This window comes from Pogona vitticeps, chromosome 15, assembly GCF_051106095.1.
Source record: "Pogona vitticeps strain Pit_001003342236 chromosome 15, PviZW2.1, whole genome shotgun sequence".
Lineage (NCBI taxonomy): Eukaryota > Metazoa > Chordata > Lepidosauria > Squamata > Agamidae > Pogona > Pogona vitticeps.
In genome coordinates, this window is record NC_135797.1 from 1,895,496 (window position 1) to 1,916,351 (window position 20,856).

The 20,856-nt window shown below is 48.4% G+C and overlaps 1 protein-coding gene across 5 annotated transcripts in view; it reads right to left on the reverse strand.

The window, feature by feature from the left end:
• CELF3 (CUGBP Elav-like family member 3) overlaps window positions 1–20,856 on the reverse strand; it is a 54,490-nt gene that overhangs the window by 23,099 nt on the left and 10,535 nt on the right. For all 5 annotated transcript variants that reach the window (XR_002300961.3, XM_078382205.1, XM_078382206.1 and 2 more), the window contains one exon: window positions 9,540–9,622. Coding sequence is in view for 4 of the 5 variants with exons in the window: in XM_078382205.1 (XP_078238331.1) it covers window positions 9,540–9,622 (83 nt within the window). In the remaining variant the exon portion in view is untranslated. The remainder of the gene's footprint in view (window positions 1–9,539; window positions 9,623–20,856) is intronic.

Consider the following 20,856-nt stretch of genomic DNA (forward strand, 5'->3'; position numbering starts at 1 on the left):
GGAATCATCATCTAACATTCCTTCCTTCCTTCCTGTGCTTACCTCCCACCACCCCTTCCATCGCCCCCGGGTGGGGGGTTTCCAGTCTGTCACCTCTTGGAGGGTGGAGACCTGTCCCCCTTGGATTTTGGACACCTCCAAGCAAGGGTGGTGGTGCTCTCAACCTACTGCATGGGGCCTCCCAAAACAAGGGTGTTTGTTGGCAGGTCCAGGGGAAGACGGAAGAGCCCCCAACCCTGTGCCGGAGGGAGTTCCTGGCGACTGGTCTATTTTTACCTGCACCGAACTGGGAATCTCATCCCACTCTGCAAGGTCTCAAGCATTATTAATGGCCCAAGTGTTTAAAACATTGGAATGGGAGGGCCAGGCTCCCACCACAAGCCCTGGGATTAATAATAATAATAATAACACCAATAATGTAACAATTGCAGAGCCGGAAGGGACTCTATGGATCATCGGGTCTAGCCCCTCTCAAGGAAGCACCGTGGGGGGATCAAACTGTCCACCTCTGGCTCCACCTAGTCCCGCCACCCCCACCCAGCTAGCCAGTGGTTTTTATTCTATCCCCCAACTGTGCTGCCCCCAAAGAGAAAAATGAAAGTCCCACGTCTGTTGCCTCGGCTGCTCGGAGGCCCTTTCCTGATCCCACCAGCGCCTCCGTGAGGGGGATTAGAGCGGGGATTACCAACCTCCCGAGGACGCAGGTTTAATTTCCTTCGGCCATCTGGAGCTGATGGCCGACACATTCCCTTTCTAGCGTGGAGGGAGAGCGGGGCGTGCCTTTTTTTCAACACCGCCACCCCATCTCCTTAGGAAGGGAAGAGGGCTTGAGGGGAGAAGAGAGACCTAACTCAGAGACTTCGTCTGTCCCATCCTTGCAATAAACACTTTTGCAAGTTTTTTTTTTTGGGGGGGGAACCTATTTTGCGGGATGCACAGAAAGCAGATCCAGATTTCAAAAGTCCCAGACCGGGCTCTGTGTGGATGGGAAGCTTCTCTTCCTCTCCAGGACTCTTGCCTGTCAAGGCACGTGGGGGGGGGGGAGAGATAGTGTGTAAAAACCCTGGAAGGCTGCAGCCAGTGAGCACAGAGTCAGAGCAGACAGATGGCCGATCTGATATGCTGGGAGATCTCGGGATGATTTGCAGTAGATCAACAGGGATTTCTCAATCCTTTAACACCACCACCAAGAAGACGGTCCCCTCTCCTTGCCCTGGCTCTGAGATTATACCACTGCTTAAATGAATAAAAAAAAAAATCTCAGGGAAACTGATGGGGAAGGGGTTGATGATGAATGGTGAGCTCCATTTTGCTCTGAATTCTGGGATCGAGAATTTGATAATTCCATCTATGTGTGTGTGTTTTTTTTTAATGCTCTACATGCATGAAATACCTGGAACCTACTTAGACCACCTCAAAGGACAGGTGGTGTTGATGGCTGTGAAAGCTAAATGGAACCTCCATAAAGCCAAGCACTGTACCTTAAAAGAAGCCGATACCAACAAGAAATAGGGGAACAGTCATTATGCCTTGTAGGTGGGCTTCCGTAGAGTGGTAAATGTTTGCAAACAGATATCTTTTTAAAAAACTCAAACAAACAACAATCTCTGTTACCAAACTGGTGGAATTCCCACTCCACAGGACTAGGGCTTAAAAACCTCCTGCTTCCATTGAAACCTGCCTCTCCCAAGAATTCTGCTTCAAATCTGAAAGCATGGCCTGGGAAAGGCGAGGGAGGACCAGATGGGCCTTGCCCTCCCCCACTTAATCTAACACGGGCTCCCTGTTGGAGGTGGGGGGGGAGGCGAGTCGGATGCAGAAGGTTACCTTGGGCCAAACAGAGGAGCCATGGATTAAAAACCACCGCCTTAAGAGGCTGAGCTTGTGGGAAAGGCAGCATTGGGGGGGGGGGTGGCTCCTTCAGCTCTCTGCATCTTTCCCAAAACCATGTGGGATCCATGGACAGTGAATCGTGGCCAAATTCTTTCTTTCTCTCTCTCTCTCTCTCATATATATACACACACACACACACACACACACACACACACACACACACACACACACACACACACACACACACACACACGTGGGGGCTTCCCCCCACTTCTTTCCTATTTCTCTAAGGCATTGCTGGAAGGCTCTAGAATCTCCGAAACAAGCCTTCCACATTTTATTCCAGGAGAAATCTGCGAACTGCTCGAATTTTGCCACTAGGGACCTCAAACCTTTTTTGGGAACACCCAACACTTCCCAAGGCTCTTCACTGCCCAGGAAGGCGGTGGGTGGGCTCTGAACCACCGGTGGTGGCCGTTTCTTGTCTGTTTCCCAGGAAGAAAGGACAGGATGCCCATCTGAGATCAGAAGGCATCGGTCTGGATGCCACCTGCTTTAATCCTGCTTCCCTTGTCCCCTCTCCTCCCCCCAGCACACTTTGCCTCGGCTTCGCCGGGCCCTAAATCCGGGGATTATCCAACCCAATCTGAAATCTCCTTAGATCCCGGCATGCTTTGCCGGTCGGGGGGGGGGTATTACCGCAGTGTTAGTGCAGTCTGTTTGTTTAGCATCGGTGACCTGGGGTGGGTGATACGACAAGGTAAATGGTTCCGGGAGAGGATAAGAGAGAGAAAAAAAAAGAGAGAGAGAGAGAGAGAGAAAAAGACAGAGAGAGCAATCAGAAGGCCAACCTCAAAATATCCTGGGATCAAGCCATCCCCGAACTTAAAGCTTCAATCAGAAATACCTTGCCACCTCAATAAGCGCAACACGTCTGCTTGGACACCAAGTCCTGGTGGGAATTGCGTCTCTGGAAAGCTAATGTGATATCTCCCTTTCTGTGTCATACAGTTTCACTCTCAACTCCTTATCCTACAAAGCAGTCCCTTTTCTGGGTATAAAGAAGGGCACCTCCATGTGAGAAAGACGGGCAGAGGGGAAGCTGAATCATCCCAGAGTCCTTTAAAGCAGTCGTTCCCAACCTTGGGTCCCCCAGATGTTCCTGGACTGCAACTCCCAGAAATCCTGGCTGGCACAGTCAGTGGTGAAAAGGGTTCTGGGAATTTTAGATAAAGAACAACTGGGGACCCAAGGTTGGAAACCACTGCTTTATAGGATCTTGAGCGCTCTGCCCATCTTGCCTAGTCAACTGCAATCTCAGCCATTCCCCCTATACAGACAGAGCTTCCAAAGTGCAAACACCAGCTGGAAAATTATAGGCCAGAATCTTAGAACCAGGGCATGCCTCAGTCAATCTCTCCTCTCCGGCAGAGGAAGGGCGCTGTCCTAATTCAGGTACGAGATGCTGAAACTGTGTGAACGTCTCAACCAAGAGGTGTAAGAAGAGTCTAGCCTAGAGGAAGCCAGAACAAAGGCAGGAACAAGAAGTGTTTCATTATTAAGGAAGGAAGTGCCACCTTATGGGTAGGTTTGCTGTGCAATATTCTAGGTATGTTTCAGGTACACAGGAGGACGGCTCTCCTTTCAAGAAGGAAGAGGAGAGAAGCTATTGCCGATGGGCTTTTCTGCCAATACCATGCGATGCTGACTCTAAGAAGAGACGGCGTACATGGTTTAGAGATCTGACTGCAGAGCCAGCGGCTGGGAGTCCCCACTTGAGAGGGACTGGACTCCATGATCCAGAGGGTCTGCAATTCTAAGATTATTATATTATTAAATTCACATGGGAGGGTACGTCTATCAACAGGTACATGGGGCGTCGAGGTTCAGAGGATGTATACTCTGAAATTTAAAAAAAAAAAGGGGGAGGGCTATTACCTTCACGTCCCGGTCGTGAGCTTCCTGGGAAGCACCTGGTTGGTCACTATGGGATCAGAAGATGGGCTGGATGGACTGATCTTTTGTTTGAGTTGACAGGGCAGAACGTTTTATATGAGCTACAGATAACTGGAAAAGAACTGTGTCTGGTCAGACCAGACTGAGAGCAAAGGCTGTCAGGTAGCAATAAAGGGAAAAAAATTTAAAGCACTGGTGCAACTTTACACAACACTGCAGAAGCTGCAGATGCCTAAATTCTCGCCTCTCTTGGAGAGGGCCTTTTTCGGTGGCAGCTCCTTTAGACTCTGGAACTCCCTCCCACTGGAGGCCAGGCTGGCCCCATCTTCGCTGTCCTTCCGCAAGCAGGCAAAGACCTTTCTCTCCAGGCAACCTTTCCCTCAGTGACCAGGTCTCTGAGTGGGGGTTGTTAAACAGATTGTTGTGCTTTACTGCTTTGAATGCACTTTTTGTTTACATTTACCATTTCTCAGAATGGCATCTGTTTGATCCTTTTTAGTATTTGTATACTCCTTATTTTTAAGCTTTAAATGTTGTCTTTTAATGATGTAAGCTGCCTTGGGTCCCTTTTAAGAAGAAAGGTGGGGTAAAAATATTTTTAAATGTATAAAATAAATAAATAACTGAATGTAGGCTTCACCTTGGAACTTTGCAGGAAGCTTACATCAACACAGACAGAAATGTCTCCAGGGACATGCATGTAATTCCCCTGACATGCCCTGCCGATCACAGCACCCTGCTTTTTCTTCTTCTTTTCCTTCTGCCCCACCCTCATCATCCTCCCCCCTCCACCACGAGCCACGCTGCCTGGCCAGTATTTACCTGGCAGACAGAGACGGAGCGCTTTCTAGAGCTGCTGGTTACTTAGCAACAGGGTAGCCCAGGTGAGGCGCTAACAAGAGCAGAAGGGAATATATTTATAACAGATGTTTCCAGACAAGTCCCTGAACGAAAGGGGAGGATGGGCGGCAAGGGAAAGCGAACAAAGGCGGAAAAGCCAAAGGCAGGCCTGGACTGCAACATTTATTTATTTTGTAAATGTAAAATTCTACAGGGCCACAATCTATAAAAACTCCCTGCTAATGTGTGCTGTTGGTATTAATGAAGTGCACAGAGCACATTTGTATTCCAGATTCAACAAATTACTTTTTAACATTTAATTTAATGTTGTTTATTTATATATGTATTTTTGCATCATTTAGGTTCCAGTCACCAATACGTTTTTATGGTGCCAGCCCAGCCACCTTGAATGGGTTTCATTTCATCTGGTTTGGGCAAGAGAAACAGGGTCAGTCTTGGTTAGCGCTCGGATGGGAGACCATCAGAGATCTGGGAACGAGCTGTACGACTTTGCTCTTTGCAGGCGACAGCAGGCTGAACAAGGACCTTGTCCATATTATTATCATCAACTGTTACTGTTTTTTTTTTTCCTATGATGTGCTGAGGGTAAAACATCTGGGCCAGATGTCAGGGAGTTATGGGAGGAAGGATGCTAATAATACTGTGACTCCATTCTTGTCCAGACAAGACAGACACATTCACGAGGAAGGCTTTTTACCCCCTTTTTCTCTGTCGTAATTGAAGCTGGAGGAAAATTATTAAATGAGAATGCTGTTCCTTGTCAGTGTGATTCTGATTTCTCAAGCGCTCGGTTCCACACGGCCAGCGGCGTTTGTGCACAGTTACCTTGTGCAGCTGAGCAGTTGTCTAGCCATGTCGTGTCTGGGAACGAGGCACAGATGATCTGACTGGACTGATTCCTGAGAGGACCTGACATTCCTAACTTTGCAACCACCAAGCGTCCAGTTTGGGACAGGGAAAAAAAAGTCCTTTTTCACCTGTCAGAGAACGGAGTTGTGGAACCTGTAGCCACAAGATGTACCCCACGACCCCAGATGGTTTCTGGACAAGGAAACAGGACCGCTGACAGAGATGCTGGGTAGCTTATTGGTTCAGGCATCCAGCTGCCCGAGCCAGAGGTTGGGAGTTCGAATCCCCCCACGGTGCCTCCTTGGCAGGGGCTGGACTGGATGATCCACAGGGTCCCTTCCAGGTCTGCAGCTGTTATTATTATATCTTCCCATTGCAGGAAGGGTCAAGAAGGCATTCAGTGGGCCTCTGTGGGGAAGAAGATGCTGGACTCAGAGGGACCTTTGGTTTGAGAGACTATTCTTATGTTCTGAACAATAAAGACTTAGAAGCCCAGTAGCCGCTGCTGTTGTTTTATGGAAAGCTACTATCCCCCAGGAAGAAAAAGAAAATTAAGAAGTCTACCTTATTTTGTCCTATTCCCAGGTGTGCACACATGAGCCACATGGAACTAGCCCCAGCCATGAGGATGGGGCTGAGAGGCGAGATCCTAAGAACAACCTAAAGACACAACCTACTGTTGTTGTTGTTGTTGTTGCCCAAGACTTGGCGTGCGCCCGTTGGAAGAGGTAACCATTGTCCCTACGACCAAAGCAGCAGGCAAAACACCTGCTCTGTCTACCTCCTCCCTAGACAAACAGCTGCTGGGAAACGGAGGAGAGAGGGAAAGCAAGGCCAAACAAAGGCAGGGGCCAGGTGAGCAGAAGGGGACTGAACAGCTGCCTCTGCCACACAAACAGACAATATAAACACCTGCCGCTTGTCAACGTGTTAAGAAATTAGGCGTCCAAGGCAGGCGGAGCCCATTATCCAAGACCCGGTCCTGAGGCCCATGACTTAAACAAGGGTGTGCCCCGAGAAAGTGTAAAACATCTTTTCCACGCCATGGACCGACCGCAATAAGCCACTGCAAATCTAAGCAATAGAAGGGAAAGGGTGTCTCTGAACAAGTGGAGAATGCCTGAGTCTGAATGTGGGAGGCGTGACCCGGTTTCGCGTGGCCAGGGTCTTGCAGAGAACGGGGGACTGGCCCAAATGAGCAAGAGCCAGGAGGCCCCTTTGCCAGAAGCCCTAATGCAGAGCGCGAAGGGGTGGACAACCCAAGGGCTGGAGAAAGAATCCACTTCAAGTCCTTGTTCTGTTGAGATCGGGGCGAGTGGACACCTCTGGCCGCCCTCCGTGACATCCTTGGTCTTGCGCGAGGAAGGGGTTGTCGCTGCCACGTGAAACCAGGACAAGCGACATATCTTTACACCATGAAATGTAGTACAAGAAGTACAACCTCGACTGGTATTAGGTGACCGGTATTTGAATCTTTAAATCATTTTACGCTTTAATACAGAATCTAGATGGCACTTCTTCCCTTCTACAGTATTTCTTTCTGGCTGCGCCAAGGCCAGAAACACGAGAAGAAAAAAGGAGAGGAGAGGAAAGAACAGAGAAGAAAACCTGAAGATTCAGGAAGGAACCGACTGAACATCACGCCCTCCACCTTTCTCAGAGATGCAGGGCTACCATTCTAACACTTCACAGGAGGTGAAGAGCAATGGACTTGCCCTCTTAACCAGCAGAAAACTGGGTTTTCTTTCAGAAATGTTTCCCTCTTAAGAGCCAGACCCTCTGTCTTCAATGGAAGACTGGGGGGGAAGGGGGAGGAGAGAGAATGGGTGGGGGCCTGAGTGGCAAGGCAGGGAAGTATTTGCAAATCACAGCCGACACATTGCCATATTAGCTATGCACACGTATATATATACATACATGAATAATAGTAATAAGCCACCAACTGAAAAAGGAGCCTTGGAAAGCAAAAACAGGTGGCAGGAGGCACAGAAGAAAAGAAAATGGGGTGTGTGTATGTGGGGGGGGGGAAGAGCCTTTGCCACACAAAGGGGGAGCTCCTAGCCTACACACAGGAAAGCATCTGCTCTATACACCCACCATGAAAGCAAAGGGAAATAAAGCCATCAGGCCCCGTTTCTCTCTTACCCCTCTGGATTCGGCACCTAAGGAGGCGAGAAGTGAAAAGGGTGGCAGAAGAAAAGGAGAAAAGTCCCCTTTTAAGGACAGCCATGTGTAAAGGGGGAACCCTCGGAGATTTCTGGGTGGTGGGTGGGATTTCTTTGCACTCGGCTCGCTCCTTGGTGGAGGCCAATCTTGTGCAAAACATACTGAGATGATTTTATTGCTTGCTTTCGGTGGCCTAAAGGAGAGTCTCGTAGACCAGGAGATGGGCCACACTTTGGGAGGGAGGAGTATTTTTTGTGGGGTCGCAGACGACGGAGCCTTTCAGGGGAGAACGGCAGACATGAGAGGAGAACCGAGACCTTCCCGTAGACTTTTATGACCTCATCTTGCAACCCCAAAACTGATCCGGTGGTGATGAAAACAACAGCTCCCTTGATGTGCTCAGGGAGACAGAATTCCCACAAAGAGATACCCTCAGTTCTAAGGTGATGCCTCGGCAAGGTTGTGTGGCTGGCACACGGAGTTTGGAACTATCTGCTCCTCCCTCGGTGATACAAAGCGCCTGCTTAAGCTGCCTGCTCTGGGTGGCAGAGGTGGGACGACTGCCATTTGCTTCTCCTTGCCTTGAGCTTGTAGAAAAATTACTGGCAATACCCCTTGATGTGATTTTACTGTTTGACTTTGGTAGGGGACCGTTTAGTATTTACTTAATTTGGCCAATATGGATGTAAGCAACCATCGCTCCTAAGCTCCCCGGACAGCCAGTAATCAAGATAAATTTATTTTCTTAAGGAACAGGAGGAATATTTTTATCAGGTGTCTCAGGTCCGTAAAAGGAAGCATAAATACCAGATCAGCCCCGCCAACTGGCTTGTGCAATAAGAATTAAAGATCCATTATTCTTCACTTGCTCATGGCCACTGAAAATCCTGCTCAACCCCCTTCCCCTGCTCCTCCTCCTTGGCTTCTGAGGTTTCGTTGAGCCTCAGAGAAGCTTATCCTATTTAGTAATCCTGCTTAGATCCACACGCCTTCCCCAAGGAGCTTGGGCAGCAAATACAGGGTCCCTCCCAGGATCTCCTCAACAACACCCCAGCGAGGTAGGGCTAGATGAAGAGTGAGGATTCGCCCAAATGTCAAGTAGGTGTCCTGGCTGGGGAAGCCACTTTTTACATCCCATTCCATATGGGCTAGGAACTTGATATTTGCTGAACAAAATGAAAAAAGCACGGTTGGAAATATGGACGGGCCCAGAAAGTGGCCCCTTTTATTTGCATGCACCGGTTTCTTTGACTCTGTGGTCACTACTGGTTAAACAGCTGGTGCAGGTTGGTATGTTGAGCTTTAAGTACTGGGTTCAGATTGCACAGAGGGCCGTGCCCCATGGAGCAGCTGTGGGGCATCCCCTGTCTGCAACCATGCACTGAACCCTTGAGAAAAGGTCTGAGAGAGAGAGAGAGAGAGACCGAGTCCTAAATTAAAACACAAGCCCCTGCTATGATTCCTGAGGACAGAACGGCACCAGAGTCTCCTAATCCATATCAAGGGAGGGAAGCTGGTTTGTTCTTAAAGGAACCGTGTTCTTGAGCGCGCACATAGCGCATGGCTGTTGCAACTCAAGGGGCTAGTAAATAATAATAACAATAATAATAATCTTGTTTCCTGGCAACGGTTCACCCTTGCCAGGAGAGCCATAAATGTGGGTGGCCCTAAGTGAAATCGGCCCACCTGCTCTTCTCCTGGCTTCACGGGGAAAGGGACGGCCATCTGGTGATTGCTACGAATGTTCGTACATTTGCAAACCAGGGAGGGAAGAAGAGAGGGCTGGATATGAGAAAGCTGTGGTAGTAAAGGTAAGAAAGAAGATGGGGCGTGGGGAGAGGTGAGGATCCCAAGAGACAATTCACGGGACTTACCCCTGGCAGTGTTTTCTGTTCGTGGAGAGCACTCTGGGCCTTGAGGGCTGATTCGCGGGCACAGTAGGTCAGGAAGGCGCATCCTGGGGAAAAAGGAGGCAGAAGAAGAAGCTGCAGTTTAATCAGAGCCATGGGCGTGGGGTGCTCTTCTCGGGAGACAGCAGGCCCTGTCTCTCTCCCCCCTCCATGGAAGGGGAGCCACACCTAATCCCTGAGCCCAAAAAATATAGGCCCCACTTCTAGAGGATGCAGGAAAGGGGTGCGGATAGAAATATGGTAGGAGTGAACACCAAATGGTCTGGAACCAGATGAAGCTTCATCCAGGGAACATTGTTTACAGAACGAATCCAGAAGCTTTGGTTTGACGGAACTGAAGTCCACCGGAAGTAAGTGTGCAGACAAAACGGCACCTGGAGGCAGGTTTGAAACTGGTTTTAAAACATGCCATGTAAATGGGCTCCTTGATCTCTTCCTGAAAGTCGCATGCCTCATTTTATACACACACACACACACGCACACACACACGCACAAGGCTCCCCTGTTCCACTTTCCTGCCACAGCAGCCCTCTTCTCCTTTGTCACAACGCTACTCATTTATGATCTTTTAAAATTTTTATTACAGCAGCGAGGCTATAAATATTAATCAGCAACCTCTTACAACATTTAAAAGTGAAATGAAACATACCACGAGGAGCAACGTTCTACGGGTGAATGTTATCGGGAGTGTTCCGTGGGGTTCCATTTCCAATGGTCTCTGAATAAACCCGTGTGTTTGTTTTTTTTTAAACAGATGTAACCCACCGGTGTCTTTCGTACAAGCAAATTCACGCAGCAAAGCTATGGTCTGAAGACACTGAAAACCATTACGTAATAAAGACAGTCCTTACCATAAAGCTATTGGCTGCAAATCCATCTTTATTTGTAAAACCATTTCTACATTTGGCTTTCAAAAGGCCCCTTGGGTGACTAACGACATTAACATTGTTGAATGCACAAGGACAACAAGAGCAACGCAAGGACGACCACCTCCGCCACAAGTTCTAGTAGCCACGGATAGATGGGAGAGCCAAAGAGAGCCTCTCCACGTAGGGGCAAGTCTTGCTGAAGAGTGTCAGAAGCTGGAATCAAATGTTGGCCATCACGAACCAGCTAGCTTGGTATAGCCAAGCTGCCCTGAGTCCTTTCATGGGGAGAAAGGTGGTTCATAAATGAACTCATGAACTAATCCTCCAGTGGCAAGCAGAAGGTCATTCCGGGTTTCAGTCACAGGCCTCGTCCAACATTATTGGGACACAAAGGCTCACCCACCACGAGAGTCCTTTCCTAAGAACTATATACGCCACCCCACACGGTTCTGAATAAAGGGCTCGTTACTCGACGGAAGTGAGAAGCTGCCTCGTAGTGCTTTGCACTCCCTGGCCCTTTGCTCTCGTGAGCAAAGCCAGAGGCCCTTCACAACGCTAGCCTGAAGCAGTGAAGGAAGGAACCTAGAAGCCTCTGAAGACATAACAGATGCTCTACCACCAAGCCTAAACATAAAGCAAGGCTCCCATCCACCTGGTTCCTGAGGAAGGGGCTGGTTTGAAGAGGGTCCACGCTATGCTTGTTAAGAGCCATTGGAGGTCACTTTAGGCGGCACCCAGAGAATGCTGGTATTCGTAGTCCGGGCAGGGACCTCAAAATTTGAAGCATCCTATGAGCTCACAGGATGGAGCCGTGGCAACTGAAGCCCTACCCAACGGCTGTTGGGCCCTTGCTCCATCAGGACCATCGGAAATGGCCTTTTGCTCCACCAGGCCCTTGTCTCTCTATTCAGCCTCTCCTGGCCGGCAGCCAGTTGGTTTCCTGGGTTCATTGTCTAGGCCCGGGTGGCTAGAAGTGGCTCACTAGAGGCTCGGGTGGGTCGCTGTGCGAAGAAGCAGGTCTGCAAAAACCTGGGTGCAATTTGCCACGGGGGGCTCTTCAACCTCTTTGGCGCCATGAGGGGTTTGATGTGACGGCGCAAAAATCAGACGCCGCCCTACAGTTGTTCGGTGGGACGTTCGATTTGCATGTTTTTACCTACAAATCCTGAGATTCTTTCAGGAGCGCCTGAAGGGGCATCAAGCCGCGACAACTCAGCAGAGTGCAGGCACCCTCTAAATCTGCAAGCAACGAGAACTCACACGTGAGAATTGAGGCGTATGGATAGGACGGAGGCAGAAGGCGCAGTGAGCAAGTGTGCCACGCTGGAGAATCACCATCTTCTGGAGATGCTGGGAACTCTCGCCTGTCATCCTTGATATACGTGAGGTATGAATGAGAGCAAACTTGTCAAGGTGTGATTCTGCACCCCCTCCCCACATTTCCTCCCCCACACCCCTTTCTCTCTCTCTCTCTCCTTCTCCTCCTCCTCCTCCCTTTCCCGGCCACCCTTTTTCAAAAATTAATGAGGAAAATATGTTCCTTTTCTTGCAAGCTCCAGCGCAGAGTCTATATTTAGACTCCCTGCCAGCGAGCCCATCGTGAGGAGCAGCGAGGCGAAAAAGCAAGAGCCGTCACACTCCAGTGGGCCCGTCTCACGGCGCCACGTCAGCCGAGCGGACGGGCCACGGGCGGCAGCTTCCCTGAGGGCAAGAACAAAAAAGACAGGGACGCGCAGGCTCGTGAGGAGCTGCTCCCCCATGGTTGAGTCAATTTTATCTGCAGCCAGACAGGAAAAACAATGCCCCATGACAGGAGAATTCGTGGTGTTTTTAAAAATTGTGGCTGCACCAATTCAAATCAACACCCCCACAAACAAACAATTATTTTTTTAAAAAAACATTCCACTGTGGACTAGAAACTAGAGCAAGCAGCAAACTGAGAAATCTCTACTTCAAATTTTGCCACAACTATAAAAAGGAGAATTATATAGAAATACAACAGGCAATGTCCTCTGGAGACTGTCAGTGTCCCTAGTCTGACAGAGCAGAAGGGAAGCAAATACTCCGATTACACCCGAGTAGAGATGCGGCAGAAATTACTCATCTTCCTGCTGAGGCTGATGGGGACCCAGAACCTTGACTCGGACAGACATGCAGTGGACAGTCTTCCTCTATGGGTGGACACTTTTAGTCCTATAATTCTTTTTATTCTTCTTCAGTGCCTCACCAAAGTTCCTCTCTTGATGACCATGCTGTGAACGACGGCACTAATAAAAAGTTTGAGAGAACCCACGCGTGTGGTTGTCCTTTACTGTGAAAAAGGGGGTAAGGCAGCGCCGGCCAACCTTTCAGGGTTACCATGTGGATCACAGAGATAATATTGGCAAAAGGCTTCAATCACTTCAAGAGTGGAAGTTAAAGTGGCCAGATCCGCAAGACAAACAGAGGACAAATGAGCTGCCCGGACCACTTTAGAAGACACTGAAATCAAAAGGGAAAAGGTTCGGTCAACAACTGAAAAGCAAAGCTGTCCTGGAAAATGAGGAATGCCAAAAACCCCTCTGTACCAGCAAATCGTGGGGATTTGCTTCTTGTATAAATCATGCAAGTTTGTTGTTATATCCATAAAGTATTCTGGTTTGTAGAGAACCGGTGCGAAAACCTTGGCCAATTCAACACTGGGCTTTGCATCCAACCTTCTGCAACTAAGGGCCTCTATGGGGATAATGGAGATCGTAGTCCACTCCATCTGGACGCTTTGCATGTTCACAGAGTCAGCCTCCCTCCTGGCTTCTCCACGTTCTCTAGGATGGTACTCAGATCTTAACGCCATAGCCCTGCTAGGTCTTCGATGGCTGGACATCAGGCAGAAACTCGACAGATGTAGCTGCCCCACTGCTGATATTCGGGGCCCGTTGCAACTCTTGTTGAAAAGACAGAACCTATCCCAGGAAAGCAGATGAAGGGTGGGAAGAGTCAGCCATCACTGGTAAAGAAATTACGGCTATAAAAATCACAACATAGAAATAAACCTTCTTATTCTCAGCTCCTTCAGTCACAAGAACGTTACAACCACACGAGCCTCTTTTACTGGCGAAGGAAGGAAGGAGCTTTCCGGCTTTCTTAAATAGATCTCCTAAGATAGCAGATGTCCATCACTGAACTGGAAAGCAGAACATGGAACTGAACCAAAATGTGGGCAAAAAGGTGCTTCCCCATGAAGGCTTCGCAGGATATGTACCCCACTGTAAAAATCACGTCTGCCCTCCGTAATTCTTCACAGGCTTATTGTCAACTCTTGTGAAACGGTCAGCAAAAGGGTAGCCCATCCTTCTTGAGATGCTTTCAAAATAAGGCTGCTCATATCCTTAGGGCTTCACGCAGGTCCCTAGTGCTGCCACAGACCTCTGTCATCGCACAACTAAAAAGAGATGCTGCAATGTTTGGGGGGGGGGGAAGCAACACTCCCCCTCCCAAAAGGACAGCCAACATGATCCAACATGAAGAAGCTTGGTAGGGTGATCTGAAGTTCTGAAAAAAGGTTTTTAAAACCTGGAACAGAGTGGCAGGACGTCTGACACAGAAAAGGGAAGTCGTTCTGTTAGACCACCACACACAGTTCCACCCTGTTCAGTCCCACAAGCAATGCTGTAATAGTGGCCAATGTAGTGAAATTCATGGTGGAGAAGGCGATCCATGGCTAAGAGTCATTGTGGCTCATTATCACCCCCTTGGGGCTGCTGTTATCCTCATGCCCCGCTTCTGGGAATCCCACTGATGCAGCTTGTTGACCATGGTGGAGATGGAATATTATCGATTAAACAGGCTTCTGGTTTGATCCAATACCATTTTCCTTCTGTCAGCAAGGCAGGGGAGCATGGCGACATATGTGAGGAAACTCTGCTGATGTCTTGTTAAGGCACTTTCTGGTTTGGCGTGTGAGAAAGAAAGAACCACACCAGGCTTAGGTATGAGAAACAAAGCAAAACAAGGAGGGCTGACCCGACTTCCTCTCATCCCTCGCGCCGCCATTCATGGTGAGGGCAGACCTTCACTTACCCTCACTGAAGCAGCTCTTCCGCTGGATCTGACTGGATGCATAAGAGCAAGATGCCTTTACAACATGATCGTGGGTTGGCTGGAGAGGATTCAGAGAAATTAGTAAACCACAGGAAGTTATTTTTAACAAATTAAACCCAAGTGGCAGCACAGATGGGGAAGAACATGGCTGGAAACGGGATTTTAAAAATCCATTTGCAAGGCAGTGTTTGCCAAAAGCAGGTTTTCTTTCTTTCCTGAAAAATGTTTCATGTAGCTTTAATGAAGGTTTTGTCCACAGATTAAAGTAGGGCTAGCGCTGTCATTTCTCGAAGGCCTTCTACACCTTCAGGAGCCACAAAGGGACCAGAAATGGCACCAAGATTGTTGAGGAGACACACAGAAGACAGAAGGAGACGTGTGGTTCCTAAACTGAGAGAAACAAAAACACAGCAGAAAGGAGAACTGCATGTGAACGGAAGCCATGAGTTTGTTCCTAATCCCACTGCCACCTGCTTTCAAAAGAGAAGTCTCTGTATCAGGTCTACATCGGATCTTCTCTGCAGACAGCCCCTGCTGATCACACCTCACAGATCAAAGGCCTGGGTGATTTCCCCTTCTTGACACTGTGCTTTTCTGGTAGTTGCAGTCCACAAAGCAACTTTTCCAAGCTTGGATGGTGCTCATTTCCTTCCCTCTGCTAAAGGCCAGCCACAGCTCATCTAGAGGAAGGTTGAAACCCTCAGAACGACTGCCTCTTCCAGTGGCGCAGGTCTTCGTCAAAAAGGCACTGGGCCTGTTTAGGAAGCTGGTGGATTAGCAAAGAACCTCTGCTTTGGTCTCTTTGCCTTCCCCTTCTATTTCCTCCTTCCAGCTCCAAATCCGTATCACAGCCTTCTGTTGATAAGGCCCAACTGTTTGTAAAGGAAAGAAGGTAGGAAGGAAGGGATGGCGGCACACCTCTGGATTCTCTTGGGGGAAACTGACTAAGGTCAGAATAAGAGAGAGAGAGAGAGGAGGTTTCAAATAAAACTAGAAATCATAGTAGAATTGCAGAAGAATTGCACTTTCCCCATTTGCCCCCTCAAAGTAGATCAATCTGACAGAAGACGACATTGTGTCCCATCCCAATTCTCTCTCTCACTCACTCTCTCTCTCACACACACAGATCAAGAGAGAGAGAGACGTCAAACCCTCTGCAGCTCTTGGACTCTAAGAGTTCTGACTCTTCAGGACACAAAACTCCTGCCCAGCCTTCTGCCTCAGCTGCCTGAAGGGATATGGAATGTTTGCCAACAGTCCAACTGCTCCGACACCCAAAGGAAAGGTGGATCTGCTGGATGGATGGAGCACAGCCGAGGAAAGAGAGGGAACAAAGAGAGAACCAGCCTTTATCTGTTATAACTGGCAAGGTGGGTCCAAGCTACAGCACCGTGCCATGAGAAAACTGCCCAGCAGGGCATGAGAGATAAAAAAAATTACATTATTAAAAGTTTCCTGTGGGCACAGAGCCACTGTTCACCCAGGAGAAGCCGCCTAGAGGATGTGCTGCTCTGACCTTTGCTCCTGTCAATCAACCCTCCTGCTAGAAACTTTCTTGGGAGTGAAATTTATGTGACATTACCCTCCAACAGGTAAGTCTGGGTCAGCCAATTGTTTGCAAAACAGAGAAGAGGCCTCCCGGGTACCTGACCAGGTTGCTGATTCGATTCTGCCTCTTCCCAATGCAGAGGCACACCAAGGCTGCTGACTCACGCAGGAACACACCGAGGGCTCGTCCCAACAGCCACGTATGTACCACAGCCTGCTCCCTGCAAGGATCAGCCAGAGGCACAAATGGGAAGCCCACGAAGCAGGAGACGGAAGCAGCCGTCCGCCTTGGCTGCATCGGGGGCCCCAACACCCAGCCTGTGTCTAGATCACACCACGGCAAGTTCCAAGGGTGGACCGACGTAATTTAACTCCACTCCATCTAGATGAAATCAACGGATCCGTGGAGACAGAAAATGAGAAGGTCACACAGAAATCTAGGCAAAGCGTCCAGTCACATCAGTTTCTCCCATGCAGGGCAGCTTCTGTCCCCTGCCAAAAACCCCGTTCTGCTTGTGTTGGTTGACTAACACCTGGATTAGCACTCATTGGACTGTGGCTGGGGGGGGGGGCTCGCATGGCTAAACCGCACCACTTCGATATATTCCCTGAAGCTAGAAACAGAGCATGTTGAGAAAGGTTCCCATGCCAGCTTCTCCTTATTTGAACGGATGCTGCTTTCCAAGTGGAAAGAACTGATGCTCTACGGAGGAAGACTGCCTTATGCAAATCCTTCACTGCAGTCAGAGACGAGACAACACAGACCCAGGCCCGCATTCTCAATGGGAACTAGGTGCCTACGACCTTTAAGCTCAAAGCACCTCAGCAGGTCGGTATCAATAGTACTATAGCATTTATAAATTACACTTCTATTGCTGTAGCAGAACACAAGCTAGTTCCATAGGATGGTAACAAATCTAGGGGAGCGGCTGTTGACAGAAATGGGGGTTCTCCCATTGGATTTGTCTGGCAAGGTGAAGAAACTTGCTCTTGTTAGGCTTCCCTTTCTTCTTCAGCTTTCAAAGATCCAGAACTCGGACTTATCTTCCGAGGCATCTAATAGACCTTCCCAAACTCTTAAACATGACATCGCCAACCAACTGACTGGTGAAAAACCAGGTTGGGCTTACTCTCTTGCACCCACAGCTGCCGGCTGATCGGCAGAAATTAGCGCGTGCGACTCTTCACAGCGTGGGGATAAGAAGGATCAACCAGCTAATCTTGGACGCTCAAGTTGCCGCAGTCGGGCCTGCAATATGAAGGATCCAGTACAAAAAGATGCCGAAGCCTATCCTGGGCAGAAAAGAGCCAGGCATAATCCAGAGTTTCAGCTGGTACCTTATATACTACTTGTCTAATCTTTAAAAGGCTGCTGGGCCCTTGTATGGCCCTGACCTTTCAGGAGGACGGAAAGAGCATCGTTAAGGGTAACTAATACACAGCATAAGTATGAATGGGTTAAATATGAAGAAAATGGTTTCCTTCCACCGTTCGGTACCGGACTAGCATCACACCATATTATGAAAATCACCAGTCTTGGCAAAAACATCTTGGATCACAGTTTTCTCAAATCCTCACAAATATAATTCTCGATAGTTCTCCTCTCTTTTTCCAGGAGTTTCACAGGCCAGTTGGAAAATCTCTCATCGAGAGGGTCATCGGCTAGCTAGTCTGAGGCAACCTCACTCCAAACGAGCGGCAAAAAAAGAAAGAAAGAAAAAGCAGTGGTTCTGGTGGTGCAGGAAAATGGTTACTGCCACCATACTGAGAGACAAACTGAACCCAACACGAAAGCTGGGCTGGAAAATTAGCTGCGTGGATGTGAACCAACGCGTTACGGTTCTTTCCGTTCAGTTTTCCGAGAGGACAAGACATTTTTAAACCCTTTTTAGATGTCGGGGGGGGGGGGGGGAAAGAAACCGGTCCCTTCCCATCGTGCTTGTGAGCTTCCGAGAAGAAGAGGGGTTTGGGGAGGGGATGAGAATCACAAGACGAGAACAGAACTTTGAACCCATCATCTACCTGTCTTGCTTGTTGGTTTATTAGTTTAACATGCTTCTACATTATAATGAACCCTTCCCGTTGGGGCCATTAGGAGATTAAATTTGGCAGCTGTTCCTTCCAGCTCTCACTCTCTTTCTGTGTGTGAATTCCATATCTATCTCCAACCCCAAAGGAAGGGATGAACTTGGCCAGGACAACACTAATTCGCATCCAACCTAATGCCCAATCTTGCTATATTTTCATGGATGTGAGCAAAGCCTTTTTTCAGTTTTATCAAACAGGGGAGAGATGGGTTGGCAAAAGGGGGCAGGAGCAGACACAGACCACCTCCCCAATGCTTCAGAAACCACTATCCACACAAGTCTTGGAAGATGGGATTCTGCCACCCTACAGGAATTTCCCTATTAGCTTTGCATCCCTACGATTCTGTGCCCTGGACACCAAATAAAGGCGAAAACCCTTGCCTTTATTTGCCCTGTATTTTCCCCTCACCTTTGGAAAGAATATTCCATACTCCTTCCATCTAAGAAACCTCTGTCAGATTTCACACCTCCTCCCTGAGAGCTTTCCCCAGCCCCTAATTTTTGTCCACGGAAAGAGCGATCCTAATTTAAATTATGTGTGATTTATTTGGGAATAGGGAAGGGGTCCATTTCTGCTACACAAAGTTCCCTCCAAATCCTCAGAAGCTTTGCGGAAATGGATGCCTATTTCACACCTTAAATTACTGAAATATTATTGTTATATATAGATGGATTAGAAGCACCAGACCTTTGGGTCTGTTTTTGCTTCTGCTTTAAAAAAAAGGGGGGTGGGGATTTGGAGGTTTGACATAATTAGTAGGAAAATCTAAAAAAGTCACAGCAGAGGACAGAAAGAAACTCTTCAGAAACAAATTCACTCAGTCACAGGCCTTGCTGATTTTGGTGTGGCTGACGTCTAAAGAGGCACCATTTAGGACTGTAATCTATACCTGTTTGCTCAGGCGGAAGTCAAAGGGTGGTCATAAAGCTGCCACATGTTTTGGTGCAGATGAAACAGAAAAACTGTCACAAACATGACCTCTCCAGTAATCTGATTTCAGGAGCAGAATAATAAAAATGGGAGACTGGTTCGCTGATGTGCAACACCAGTTGCTCACAGAGGACGTTTCTCTAGACTTTGGAAATACCCATGGCTTAATTCTATGCAGAAAACCCTCTTGCTCACCAGAATCTTTCCAGATGGATCTGATGACAATGGCCATCGCATCTGCCCAATACCTATAGAGGTCCCCCAGTGGGGGTGCAGAAGAAGAGCTGAGCTAGGAGAACCAGAGTACATATTTAGCCTATAGGTTAGTGGCTTCCAAGCTTGGATCCCCAGATGTTCTTGGACTACAACTCCCAGAAGCCTTCACCACTCACAGTGTTGGCCAGGATTTCTGGGAGTTGTAGTCCAAGAACACCTGGGGACCCACGGTTGGGGATCACTGCTATAGGTAATAAAGGAGTAGAGTACTGGATGCGAGGTGACAGAAACCCATTGCAGAAAGGGGCAGAGTCATTTCAGAAGAGGGAAGAGTATATTATATTACAGTATATTCATTTCATTAGCTGGAGGCTGTGTGGAATGCCTGGTTATGCACCGCCCAGTGCCTTAGTGTCCATGCACATGCATTTTTATGGGCATGTGCATCCAGAGTTGAAAAAGGCATCTGCCCACTGAGATATTTCAGCTCCCTTGGGGGAAGGAAGACACACCTTAAAGGATGACAGTGCTGAAAACTCACACTCATGCCATTTTTTAAAACCAAGGATTTCTGCAATAGTTACAAATATTGTGGCACGCCTGAAATGGTGACTTCCCAAGAATCAGAACCGAAGGGCTGCAACCTAGCAGCTGGGCGTGGTGGGGATGGAAGCGATGTGAGTGGAGAGAAGCATTTGGGGAAATGCTATAGCCGAAGGGTGCGCCTGCTTTGTGTGCAGGAGGTCTCAGGTTCGACACCCGGGACCTTGAGGTAAGACTGAGAAACGGCCCTTTATGAAACTCTGTAGAGTGTCTGCCTCCTAGAACAGACAGTCCTAGGACAGACAGAGGGACTACCTCACTTGGCACACGGCAGCTTCCCATGGTCCTACTTAAATCGACCCCATTACACACCACCATGAGGACTGGGCTCTTGAAGGTCTTTGGGACAGTCCAACCGCCATTAACTCAATGACTCAGCACCCGCTCTGTATGGAGAGGAGAAGGTCCCAGGTTGTGTCTCCGGACAGGAGAGTGATCTCTCTAAAAGTAAACGCAGGGAAGACATGGATCAGATGTCTCCCGTCATGAGGCAGTCCATCTTCCTATGAGTTTGTAAGGTATGCGGCTGCTCCTCATGGCTAAACAAATCTAGCCCTGGGGAAACACCCCTAGCTACACCTAAATGGTATCCTGAACATTTCCAAAGATGGAGCCATCAATAATCCTCAATGGATTTCTCTCTTTCCTTTTTGAACCCAAACACATGGGAAGATTTTGTGCTTGTAGAAATCTCCTGTTTTCTCTCACCAGCGGCGAAAGGAATGTTTAAGTATTTTCCTTTTCACTTCCAGATGAGGCAATATTTTTGCACCCCTAGATGGGACACACGTACACGTTTTTCTGTTAAAAAAAATCAATGTAAAAGCTCCCGTAGGAAACCTCAAAACTAACTGTGCTGATTCATTTCCCCCCCTTATGAGAGTGGCCAACTTCTTTTTTTTTTCTGGTCCCACTCCTGCGTTTTTTGATCGCCAAAATGAACTGGA